The sequence below is a fragment of the Falco cherrug genome, chromosome 1, assembly GCF_023634085.1.
Source record: "Falco cherrug isolate bFalChe1 chromosome 1, bFalChe1.pri, whole genome shotgun sequence".
Taxonomy (NCBI): domain Eukaryota; kingdom Metazoa; phylum Chordata; class Aves; order Falconiformes; family Falconidae; genus Falco; species Falco cherrug.
Genome location: NC_073697.1, coordinates 112,214,395 through 112,227,420, shown reverse-complemented (window position 1 = coordinate 112,227,420; position 13,026 = coordinate 112,214,395). Strand labels below are relative to the sequence as shown.

General features: G+C 47.6%; 1 protein-coding gene across 14 annotated transcripts in view; it reads left to right on the top strand.

The window, feature by feature from the left end:
- MSI2 (musashi RNA binding protein 2) overlaps positions 1–8,247 on the top strand; it is a 255,916-nt gene extending 247,669 nt beyond the window's left edge. For 13 of the 14 annotated variants that reach the window (XM_055720870.1, XM_055720846.1, XM_055720887.1 and 10 more), the window contains 2 exons: positions 1,230–1,307; positions 3,426–8,247. In XM_055720870.1, the coding sequence (XP_055576845.1) occupies positions 1,230–1,271 (42 nt within the window). In that variant the 3' untranslated portion in view covers positions 1,272–1,307; positions 3,426–8,247. The remainder of the gene's footprint in view (positions 1–1,229; positions 1,308–3,425) is intronic. The other variant, XM_055720850.1, reaches the window with a different exon arrangement.
- Positions 8,248–13,026: the final 4,779 nt, after the last annotated feature.

Genomic DNA, 13,026 nt, shown 5'->3' with positions numbered 1-13,026 from the left:
ATCCCCACGGACCAGTGCCAGCCACTGGCATTTGCCAACCTCCCAGGTCACCCCCAGCCGGCTACGGTGCCACTGACAGCCCATAAAACCTGCAGGTGGCAAGTGAAGCGCTGCTGTTGCGCCATCAGGTCGTTGGGACAGCCGCTCTTAACGCCGTGGGTCTGCCAGCTCACTAATGACGGGCGATGGAGATTTGCTTAACAAGGCTGCATGCTGGTGTTCAGAGCACACCATCTGACCTGTGTGTGTTAGCATGAATGTGGTTGCACCTCTTTGGTGGCTGTCAGTCTCCCAGACAGAAAAACTGTGACTGTTCCCCTTTTTGTTGTAAAATGATGAGGTTTTTGTATTTTTTGCCCTCCTGTACCACAAACGTGGCACAGTACAGAGGGCTCCCCTGAGTTCCCTCAGACCGGGCAGAGAGCTGAGCTCCTGGACCGAATGGGATGAGTGGGGGGAGCAGGAGCGTAGTGCAGACAAAGTTCCTGAAATTGTCTTGGGTTTATCACATAAGCAACCGGTACCCAAAAAGACCAACAATAAAAACACTGCTGCCTCCATTTGTGCCCTTGTGCCCAGTTCCCCCTGGGTCCTGCCCACGGATGATCCCTTTGCATCAGTCCTGGTATCGACCATGGAATGTCCTTGCTCTGCTAAGAGCTGCATCCATTTAAACTGCCGTCTCTCACCACTTACAGCACCTCGTTTCCATTTTTCACCTAAAGAAAAAGGCCTGTTTGTTCTTGAAAACTTGGGCGCTCTGGCCCTGGCAGCACCCCGATTTTTCAAGTGACAGGGTACAAGCCTGCCCACCCAGATTTGTCTGCACTAACACTTCTCCAAAGGACAATTATGTATTTGACTTGCAGATTGGCAGCCTCTTAATTTCCCCAATAACTGCAAAAATCCCGTAGCTTTTTTCTTTTTTTCTTTTTTTTTACATATATATTTATTTAACACTCTCCATTTACTAACCCTGGTTTAAAAGTAAGGAAGGGACAACCCAGAGCTTATTTTTGCAACTGGGGGAATGAAAAGATGATGGTCTCGGAAAGGTACCCGCAGGGTTCAGCACACCGAGTCACCAGTGACCAAGAACAGCTCTCGGAAATACCTATTCATGCTGGCAACACAGTCTCTCAAGTCCTTTGATAATTTCTTGCCAAAATTAATAATCAGCTGTTCCCATGTATAGAGCACTGATGAACTTAACAATTGTACAATTTTAGGGACCTTTGATTGCAACGGCTTTTACAAATGGATACCATTGAAACGTTACACATGGTTGGTTGCCATCTCACTTGGAGGTATTACAGTATATACCATTTGTACTTTGTGCTAAACTACCATCTCCCCTATATTTACTTTAAGTGAACGATTTTTTATCTTCATTTCGTCTTTCCTTGGCCTTTAATCATTCCTTTCTGTGATTTGTGTTATTTGAATCAATCTCAGGGGCTGGAAACTGGAAGAGAGATCAGGAGCTAAACTCCCCAGAAGTCATATTTTCATATTGGTGACACTTAGTGCAATAATTTGGAGAGCCAACGACCCCACGGGAAAACCAGCGATCCCAGAAACCGGTGGGGACGCCACCAAGGGCCAGCTGGCAGCATCCCGGTGGGGGTTATAGATCTGCTACCAGTGCACTGATCTAAAAATAGATGAGCCCCACCGCTTTATTACAGAGAAAGCATCATTCTTAATTAAGTGCTGTACCAAATATTACAGCTAGAAGATAACATTGTAACTAGTAACCATAGAGCAATTATCAAGATTAAAAAAAAATTAAACCTAAGCAAATTAAATTAAAGACATTACCTGAGTAATGCATCCTTGGATCGCTGCCAGTTTCCTACCCTTTGAACTAAGCTCAAGTTAATTAAATATTTAAATATTTTTTTATTATTTTTTGTTGTTGTTGGCCTTTGGCATATTCATCTTTGCAAACAAATATTCTGACACTGAGAACAGAGTAGACGAGAAAAGTCAAGTTAGTGAAAAGTGGCGTTTCCCCCCCGCCGGTGCAGTGCAGAGCTGTCGGTCCCTGCCCCGGCCGTACCAGTGTGACGTCCCCTCCTCTGCCTTCAGCCCAGTGCTGCTGATGGGTGTCACCTGCTCCGCCTCCAGAACCCACACATGAGCTTAGCCTTGCAGTTAGTCCAGGGACTGGGAGCTATGAGAAGCATTTGGAGGCTTTAAATTACATAAAAATAGATTTAGACCTAAATACTAGTGGGTCAAGGGGCTTTCTGTTTACTCTTCATGTACCCACATACACCCAGGCTTACCTGAAACTGCTTCATCAATTGATCTGCTCCACCGAGCAGTATTTTTTATGGGAGAGAAAAAAGCAGCATAGGCACTCTTGCTTTAATCCCACTTATTATTTGCACGTATCGGTGGCTGTTCACAGATCAATTTGTCAGAATCCTTCGTGTTTTCTGGGCCACCACCCTTTGTAATAACGAGGTGGGACACGAGGCTGGCTGGAGACCTAAGCAGAGCATCATAATTCACACTAATAACGCTGCGATGAAGGTGGCATTCATCAGATTAACGTATCGTAATCATTCTGCACTTACCACAACACATCACACTGTAACCATCATTTACTGTCCAGGACCAAGACTCAAACCATTAATGACTTACAAACAGAAAGTGCCTTTAATGTTGCTCATTACTAATTGAAATAGATTTTTGAGAGGAGGAAATGAGCCTTATTATTAATTCCTCAAGGACCACCAAGTCTGAGATTTCTATCGCGGCAGCACATCCCGAGGCATCTGGTCCCGCACCGGCTGCCCGGGGCAGGATGCAGCCAGGGAGGATGATGCTGGGGGAGCTGCGGGTCCCCAGGGCAGGGACCAGCCCTTCCTGCGGGCTGTGGGCTGCCGGCAGGTCCTGGCCCCGGGCGCAGCCCTCTGGGGGTGGGTGCTGGACGTCACCCCGAAAACGTGAGAGCACAGGGTGCGCGTTCCTCGCCGCCAGCCCCCAATATTTATTTCCATCTCAACATTAAGCACCGGCAGGGAGGGAACATTAGAAGGCAAATCCTCCATTATAAAATAAATCATGCCTGCTGCAGCCTACCCCTGCAGAAATTGAGAAATTGTTGCCTTTCAAGTAGTTCAGCGGTGCCTTTAGAAAAAAATGGTTTTTACCAAAACCATGTAAACTCCTGGCATAACAGGTGCCCGAGGAACAGGTTTGGTCCTTCGGATTGATCCATCAGCGTTTTGCTGTCGCTGGGCAGCCAGGGTGGTGTGTGCCCGGCTTCGCCCTCGGTACGGATCGGGGCACGCTGCGGCCGCACAGCGCTCACAGACGCTTTGGGGGGGCTGTGGTGGGGGGTGTTAAAACCCCCAATGGACCCGAGCTAACTCTCGCTCTCCTGTGTCCCATGTCTGCCGTTCCCCCCACAGAGTCTCTCTGGATGTCCGGGCAAGACGGGGCGAAGTTTCTGAGCGGGCCCACGGTTGGATGATCTCATCAGACTTTGAGCACTACATCATCACCGGCAACGCAAACAAACTGGAGGTGGCACTCGACGGACTTAGGTTGTTTAAAAATCTCTCTCATCATCTCATGAATCTGCTGTACTATAAAAACAACAGCTTTTAAAAGTATGTATATAAAACCCATTTCTTGTTCGTTTTATTTTCTGGATGGGTTCCCCCCCCTCCCCCTTTTTAAACCTCTCCAAACCACATTTTTTCGTAGCGTTTTGACATAGTCTCGTAGCCACGTAGTTCTAATTCTTTGTGTATCTAGCGAGAGCCTAACCATAGTGTAACTGTTTATATTAAGGGGTTTCTTTCAGTTATCTTTCCCACCTCCCCTCCTTCTCCCTTCTGTTTTACGTAGTTGTTGTTGCTTAAAGGATGCTGAGATGGTGACAGGAGCCGCAGCCGCTGGTCCCGGCTCTGCGGCTGCCGAGGGTGGCGGGGGGAGCAGAGCCGGCAGCGGGCAGGGCTTCAGGGTGGCCTTGCAGAGCGCGGGGGGCACAGGTGAGCAGCAGGTTCTCTAGCCCTTCTTTTCATTTGTGGCATCTTCGTTAACCTAATTCTATCTATTTTCGGCAATAAGGCAAGGACTACAAACTTTTTGTGCGTCCTTTTTCTATAAGTGCTTTTTTTTGTTGAAAGAGGTGATATAAGGTTTTTTGAAATTGTGAATTCTGAAAAAAAAAAATACTGTATATACAATTCCATTAACTACATATAAACTATTAAGAAAGAGAAATACAAACCTATTTTTGTGGTGGAGTCAGCCTAAGGCAGTTTCTCTATGAAAATGGAAGAAGAAGAAAAAAAAAAAAAAGAAAGTTTTAGACTTTGTGACCAACTGCCGGAGCTGGCCCGCGGGAGTTAGGTGATGCACACACTGTTCAGCTTGCTCCGTAGGCGTGGTAGACCTTCCAGCTCTCCTAGCGTCATACCAGCATCTTCGCTATCAGACGTGCACAGCTTACAAAGGAACAGTCTAGTGGTATTTTTTTAATTTAAAACCTGCTTTTCCCAAGACTGAAAAAGAAGCTACGATTTTCCTATTTATTGCATTTACGGTTCAAAGCACACCTTTTTTTTTTTTTTTTTTTTTTCCTTTTTTAGTTGTTTTAAACTAGATCAACTCGCTGTCCAGTCATTTCAGCTGCCCTGGGCACCCTGTGCAGCCCGGGCGGAGGCGAGGTCCCTCCTCCGCGCTCGCCTGCCGCAGGCAGAGCGGCTTTACAGCTTGCATCGTTACCTTTTTTATCCATTACCTTCTGTATTAACAAATTAGGAAAGCAACTTTTGGTTGTGGTTTTGGTTTTTTGGTTGTTTCTTTTTTTTTTTTTTTTTTTTTTTTTTTTTTGGGAATACCTCAGTGCTACAAGTTTCACCCTAGAAGCAACGGAAGATTTTAATTTATTGTAGTTGTAAACAGAATTAAAAAAAAAAATAAAGTATAAAACATCATTGCACTGTGACTGGTAGGGGAAAAACTGACAGTTTCCTATTTGCACATGTTTAATATTTGGCTGTTATATATATGGTCCTCTGTTGGGGGAGGAGACTTATGAAGGATATTTTTTAATTTAATTTTTTTAATATTGGTAAATAGGCCTGCAACAGCAAACTAGAAGTACAACATGGTAGGTGGCATTAAGAACATACTGTAGTGTGGATATATTTCTTCTTTTTTTAACGTAATATTGACAAGTTTTATTAATATTTTTTTAAATTGTTACGTTTATAAATTTGGTACTTTAGGTACAGCCAGTATAAGACACTGAATGCGACATTTGTTAAAAAAAGCTGCTGCACTCCTATTTTTGTAAATTTTACTAACAGGTAGACTAATGTAGACATTCAATAGACAAGGTAGAGCAAGGCATCTTTAACAAAAACAAGGCACCATACTGCTAACTGAAAGGAGAAAACCTTGTTTTTCTTGTTTTTAAAAAAGAATCATGCTTTTTATGTAATATTTTAGGTTTTTTTCTTATTTCAGAACAACCAGGTTTAAGCAAAATGCTGGACGCTTTTTAAATATTGAGACTTGATCAAGTAATTAAATAAAACAATTCTTTAAAAAATAAAAATGAAAAAAAAACAACAAAACAAATTCCCTGTAATTCAATGTACCGTCAGGGAATTTTTTATTGATATTTTGTCAATGTTGATGATGTACTGTACTACCAGTTGGTTTTCCTCTCCATTCCCTGTCACCTCATAGAATATTCTTTGTTGATCATTGTTGTATGTTAATAGTGTATAAAATGGCTATCTTGTAAGAGTGCTGTCCTGATGCTAGTGTAGTGAATTTTTCCCCCCCCTCTTTCTCTCTTCCTCTTCTAGTACATATTGGTAGGTGTATCGTAATTAAGGTTAAAAATTTAGATGTAGTTATTCAGATTTAGGACCAGTAAGGATAGAACTTTCTCTTATTTAAGAAAAAAATGCTAATAATTTTGGGAAGGTTTTCCTTTTCTTTTTTTTTTTTTCTTTCCTCTTTTCTTTTTTTTTTTCTGTTGTGTTTTTGTTTTTATTTCTTTTGCTGATCTGATGCGGTTTCAACTAACCAAAGGTCTCACAATGTTAAAAATGCTGGCAAACTTCTAAGGCATTTGTAGATCCCCACCCTTGACTTTGAAAAGGGGGATGTGCCATACTACCTTAAATGCTAATGCTAGATATGCAAAACTGGATTTTTTTAATTTATTTTTTAAAAGAGGGAGGCACGGTATATTAAAACGATTTTACTAAGAGAAAAAAAAATATTTTTTTAAGAATGCTCAGAAGAAATTGCTAATCTGTGTGAATATGTTTTAGATGTTTATATACCTTTTGAGAAGTCCCAGTGGCCCATAGCACAAATGTCGTGGAATCCGATATGTTTTGATGTGGCTACCTAGACTAAGGTTCACGTTAGTCCCCCACTCATCTAGAAGTCCATTTCGAAGGGGGTTTGGTTGGTTTTTTTTTTCCTTCGTTTGTTCGTTTGGGGGGGGGGGGGGTTGTAAATTTTTCAACACAAAGGTTCAGCTCCACCTTCTTTGTTTCAGTCAAGCCCAGCAGGTGAAGGACCCTGCCGAGGGCCATTGCCCCTTTCCTTTCCCAGGGTCTGGTACGGCCGCGCTGCCCCCGCAGTGTCCCACCGAGGGCGATGGCCATCGGGTGGGCAGGGGGCACCCACAGCCTCTCCCAGCTGGACCCCCGGCACGGGGGACCTGTTCAGAGGAGCTGTAGCAAGCCACAGGAGCTCGGCTACCCTCCCCCCTTCGAAATAAAAAAAGTCCTTTGTGATTGGATTGGCTTGATTAAAATGAAGCCTGATCTGTCCTTTTTTATTATTATTTTTGTCCCTTTTTTCTTACACTTCATAAATGTTCATTTTAAGTTGAATTTGTAGCTTGGACTTTAAGGTAGCATGGCTCTCTTTGCTGTAAGTTTATTTTTTTTCTCCATTGTACAGCAGCGTACCACTGGTGAATGTTACACATCTTGCTAGGCTAGTTAAACCATTGGGTAATTGTTGGTAATAACGACCTGAAAGGTGTTCGGATTTCTTTTCTTCCCTGCTCTGAAGCCTAGGATGCTGTTTTCATCTGTAGTGTGAATGAGGGCTAGCGACTCCAGCCACAGTTACCTTCCTGTTTTGTTTCTGCCATTCACTCAATGCAACATAATCAATAATAAAGCAATATAGTTTACTACATTTTTACTGAAGGCCAGCCATGGTTATGTATGATATTGCATATGAAACTGTTTACAAAAAAAAAAAAAAAAAAACAAACAAAAAAAAAACCAACACTAACTCATAGCTGTCTTTTATGCTATGGAAATGTCTCTTGGGTGGAATTTTCCGAATTATTTTTTTTAGCGGTTTGGTTTGTTTTTTTAAGCGAAATAGTTCAAACAGAAAACTGAAGTTAGTGTAAGGTGAAGAGACAGGATGCATCGAAGACACACCGGCAGATCCCGGTCTGCGCACAGACACTGTAGAGTTTCATACGTACAGAATCCAAGTCAAACCCATTGCCGCGTGCGAACACTACGTGAGGAGATTCTGTAAGCTAAGCAATACTTTAATACTGTAACAAAAATTACCAAAAAAAAAAAAAAAAAAAAAAAAAGTAGTAGTTTGAGAAAGTAAATCCTCGTGATCGGTTCTCAGTTCCCAAACAGTCTGACTGTGTTGTCTCGAGAGAGCTCCGTGCCCGAGCGGGGGGAGCCCCGGGGGGAGCGGGGCTGGCCCGTGCGCCCGGCTCTCTGTTCTGTACATACTCGTAACACCACGCGTGGGCTCGTGTGTCGCGTCGACCGTTGTAGGTAGCACATCCCCGTCATTCTCTGTTGTACGAGGTCTGAACTCCATCAGTACTAGGATGCAAGTCTAAGCATTTCAGGTGGTCATAAATGTACCTAAATAAACTATGGCACAGTGGCAGGCCTAGCCCTTCCTTTTATACTTTAGTATGAACTGATGAGAACTTTGGTAGTGACTTTTTTTTTATATATATACATATATATATGTATCTATATATATCAAGCATCTTTCAGGTCTCTGTGTATGGCTTTCTAAAGCCCTGTTGTAAAATACTATGTGGATGGGGGTCTCTCACATCACAGATGTGGAAAGTATAATTTTATATTTGTATTTTCAAATAAATAAGTTTGTGAAAGGTTTCCATCCTCTACTGTGGTCCAGAAATCAATGTGTTTGTCTGACGAAAAAATACAATAAACTGTTTTGAACAGATCTGTGGAGTCCCTTTCATTGGGGGGCCGGGGGTGAAACGTTTCTAACCGGCGGAATAGCGTGCAGCCCCCATCACCCCCGTGCGGCGGGGCTGGACCAGCGCATCCCCTGCGCAGTGCGCCCAGTCCAGCCCCTTGGGCATCCCTGCCCCGGGACCGTGGCCTTCCCTGGCGAGAGTCCGAACTCAGGGGGCTATGGCAGCACCCTGCTGCAGATGCATCAAATTGTTGTAAAAAATGACCCGGCCCAGGAAGTACCGGGTAAGGGACATTGGTGACACGTGTCGCCATCTATAACGGCTTTCCGTCACCCCCCCTTTCCTAGCGCATGTCCGAGAGGTGCCCTACAAGCCCTGACAGAGGGGAAGCACTTTGTGGCTTAGAAATAATTTCTGTCATCTAGGCAGCTGTCAGCATATCTATTTATCCATCTCACTGTGTCTTAGAGAGATACGGGGCTGGGGGAGGGGATCATACCTGCCTTGTCCTTGCCTTTGGGGCACTGGCTTACCTGGCTGGAAGGGGAGGGGGCGGCTGCCTGGGGGAGCAGCACCTCTTTGGAGGGGAAAACCCCACTGAATCTCCCACAAACAGCAGCGAGCCCCCCCCCCCCCATGTGCCTTCCAGAGAGGCCTTGGGGGGCGGGGGGGGGGGGCGGCTGCAGGGGAGGAGGAGGATGGGTCCGGTTTGACTTGTTTTGCTGGGCAGAACTGGCGGCAGGCTGTGCCCGGTGGCAGGGGGCTGTGATGAAGAGCAGGAGGCTGGGTCAGCCTCATCCCTCCCCGCATTTAAGGTTTCTCACGCCTACTCCCTGGGGAGGCTGGATGCCTCGTCTGGCTCCGCACCCTCTTTGCACCCCAGCTATCCTCCCACGGCTGGTTTTGGCACTGGGGATGGAGTGGAGCCAATGTCCCCCCGCCCCACCTTAACATCTTAAATACTCACCTTATTCCACTTGGGATGAGACCAGTTCCCGCAAGCAGGGGCATGGCTGGGATGCAGGTTGGGGCTGGGATGGAGAGACTGGTCCAGCCCCCACCAAGCTTTCCAGACCCAGGGGCATCGCTCCGGGGGGGCTCCGCAGGGATGGGGCTGGTGAAGGTCAGCGCGCGGCAGGATGCAGGATGGGCTCCTCGCTGAAAAGCAGGCAACACATCAAGCCCTTAATGGGACTGATGATTAGTGGAGCACCAAGGGGAAAATTAGATTAGAAAAACAAATGAAAATAATTTCGGAAGTAGTGTTTATTCGGGGTGGAAGGAGCTTCCACTGCGAGGGCTGCAGGAAACGATTTGACTGCAATCCAGAAGAAAAGGAGCGCAGGTCTGGAGTACATTAGTGTGGTGGGAGGCCGGGAATAGCAGCCACTTAACCCTGTCATTCAGCAAACATTAGTGAATTATGAGTGTATTATATGTGGGGTTATGTGTTTTGTGAAAAGCCCGGAGGCCCGCTATATCTGCACTAAAATGTTAGCGGGGGTCTGTGTCAAAATGTAAATTTTTATACCGACTGCGGAATAAAAATAAGATTTTGTGTTCGCCTCCCAGCTACTGAAATCAAATTGCAGCCCAAATCAAAGTTGTAAAATAAGCAAAAATTTCCCTTCCCTGTCAAATTAGTGCCCCACTAAAGAAAACAAGGGATATAAATGTGATTTACTTCCCTTCCCTCCTGTCATAAACATTTATGACCGAGCTGTAACGATGGGTTTCAGGAGGCAGCCGGGGCTCTTTGGGGTTTTGCAGCATTACCCACGTGGTGGGTGCCGGGGAGCCCTGCCCAGGGTACCCGTGGTAGGGGGGAGCAGGTATCCCCGCATCCCTGCACCCATCCCCATCCTGCACCGCACCCCAGGGCCCCTCAGCCCTGTGCCCCCCTCTCTGCCGAGGAGGCGGTCCTGGCCCTATTGCCCGGGTTTCTTACCTGCAGCGCAGACAGATATATCGAGCAGAGCTGTGTATCCTCCCATCGGGCATCTCGAGGCTGCCATGCGGCAGCAGAAACCAAGCCAGCATTTATTAATTATGAGCTTAAGCGCTTCCTTTCATGGCTATTTACAAGGGCCTCCTCATTATTAATAAAGAATAATAAAATGGGTTTTTAAAGCCCATTTGTTCCGCAGGGTACTGATCTCTGGCGGGCGCGAGCCTGGATGCCACCCAGCGCACGGAGCACTGGGACCTGCTTATAATGACACCCCACCCCATGGAAAAGCAAACCCAAACCTTTATAACCATTCTGCATTCAATTATTTTAAATAGCGTAAGACACGAACAATTACAGCAGGCTCTGCTTTTTGATGGTGCCTGGCTGCGGTTTTCAGTTGGTCATAAGGTGGTGGCAGGTCCTGCGTAGCGAGAGATACTTGTAATTCACTAGCTGTTTGCAAAGGGCACCAGTACTTGACTTCGTTCCCGAATCCGTGGCGGGCTCATTTCCCTGCTATTTACCTCCATGGCAGCGGCTGTAATTAGCAGCGGCACGGGCTCCCACGGGCCGGGCTGGCGTCTGCCGCTTGCATCCACTGCTCCATGATTTCTCGTCTGCAGGGCGAACAAAGAAAATTAAAAAGTTTTTGGTGTGAGCGGAAGAGCCCAGTCCTCGAAGCCGCTCTGCCCCAGGCTGGCAGGTCCCCGGACCCTGCTCCCCCAGCCTGACCTTCCCAACACAACCGACCGTGCCAGGGCTGCTGCTGCTGCAGCCGATGCCAGGCTGCGCTCCCATCCGAAGCGGCCCGCTCTGCCAGCACGGCCGCAGGGCTCGGGGACCAGCCGAGGTCCCAGTATGGGGCTGGTGATGGTGACAGTGGCCAGCCCACACTGGGTGCTAATTGCCGTGACATACCAAGCGGCACTCACCCGGGGAGTGAGTGAGAGGAGCCTATGCACTGTTTCCACCTGCTAATAATTACTGATTAAAAACTAGTTTAAAAGGCAATGAAGACTGAAATGTGCATTAGCCGAATGACCCCTGTCTTGCGCCAGCTGTGGAGAGAGGGGAGCAATTACAAAATTGTCACTTGCAGCGTCTCCAAACACTGACAGCAGCTGAATTTCCCCAGGATTGATGGTGATGCCGGGAGGCTGGGCCATATCGCGGCTCTCCCACCAGCCGTGCCGGGGCAGCGTGGCCGGAGCCAGGGGGAGCCCATCTGCTGCGACCCCTGCCCTTAATGCTGCGCCTTGGTGCTCACTGGGCAGCAAGGGCACAGTGAGCCGCATTAAAGCGGTGTTATTCGCAGCGGTGGCTGGGACCCTAAAGAGCTCTCACACGCAATCAAATGGAGTTTAATCAAACCCGGGGAGGGGTGCACGGCCAGGGTCTCGCTGCCTCCCCACCTTCATGGGGTGCATATGTGGGACGCACATGAAGTGCACGTGGGGTGCTCATGTGGGATGCACACAGGGTGCACGTGGGGTCGGCAGCGCTGCCGGGCTCCCTCCGTCCATCCCAGCCATGTCCCAGGGCAGGGAGGGAGGCGAAGCCCTGCAATGACAAACCAGCTCGATTCTGCGCTTCAACAGGCAACAGCAGCTTCATTCCCCAGCTCCAGTCTGCCACACAACGAAGGTGGCATTGGCCAGGGAGTCAGGGGGACAAACAAGGTGGGAAGGATGCTACTGCCTACCTCTTGATGGGAAAATAGAGAGAGAGGCAGTTGCTGCTATTTCTTACACCATCATTTTTAAAAGCCTACTGTTGGTTTGGCAAATTGGACAAAACAATATTCCTTTCTTCCCCAGCTCACCCGTCGGCAGCCATGGCAGCTGCCCCGGTGCAGGGACCCGCTGTGAGGAAGAGCAGAGACAGTGATGGGGGGGTGAAGGGAAGGGGATCCCTGCCAGTCCCTGCGCTCAGAGGTGGAACCCTGTTCTGCTTGGGAAAGGTACCAGGAGCTGCCCCTTACGGGGTCCCGCTTTCCAAAAAGAGCTGAATTGAAATAGTTTTCCCTTCCTGGTTACTGCACTTCACTGGCAGCTCCTGGCGGCTTTGAAAAGGGCCCAACTGAAACCGCTTCATAGAATCACAGAGTCGTTTGTGTTGGAAAAGACCTTTAAGATCATCAAGTCCATCCATTTGAAATGCAACTCAATTATTTTTCCGTCCTTCCCCTTCTCTTACCCATGGCTGATAGAGGTATGTTCACAAGCGTTTTATGTTCTACGCATTTACTAACGCTTTTAAAAATATGTTTCTCTGCCCTGACAGCTTTGCACCGAGGTGTTGCTGAAAGGCCATGCTCACCCCGCAAAGCCCCGTGGTGGGGTGCTCTGGAGCCCTCCCCCTCCCTGGGGTGTCACAGGAGCCCCAGCAGCGGGACCAGGCGCATCCCCCCCCTCAGGTCCACCAGCCCTAGTGCCTCCCACCATAACCCAGCCTCCATAACAGAACATAACCTCGCCGGGGCTGCCCTGGGGGGTGCCACTCCCCAGGCTCCCCCTGTTCCTTTGCACCCGACTTTTTAGCCCATCTGTCACAAAAGCAAAAGTTTTCTGCTCATATGTGTTCAAGCCGCTGTCTGACCCTGCCTTGGAAGAAGCAAGTTTGAATCAAAAATATTCAGTGTGCATCACAGGCGGGCTCACCTGCCTCCCCCTGGAGCCAGGGGACAGGGGACACCCTGGCGCAGTCTCGCAGGGTCCCTGCTGCCCTAAAGCCCCACAGCCCCATTCTACTGGCTGCACCCAGCCTCCTGTGTCAAGAGCACCTAGCACTTGTGGGCACTGATGCAATGTTAACATCTGTGAGAATACCAAGCAGGAGAAGGTAAGCACTT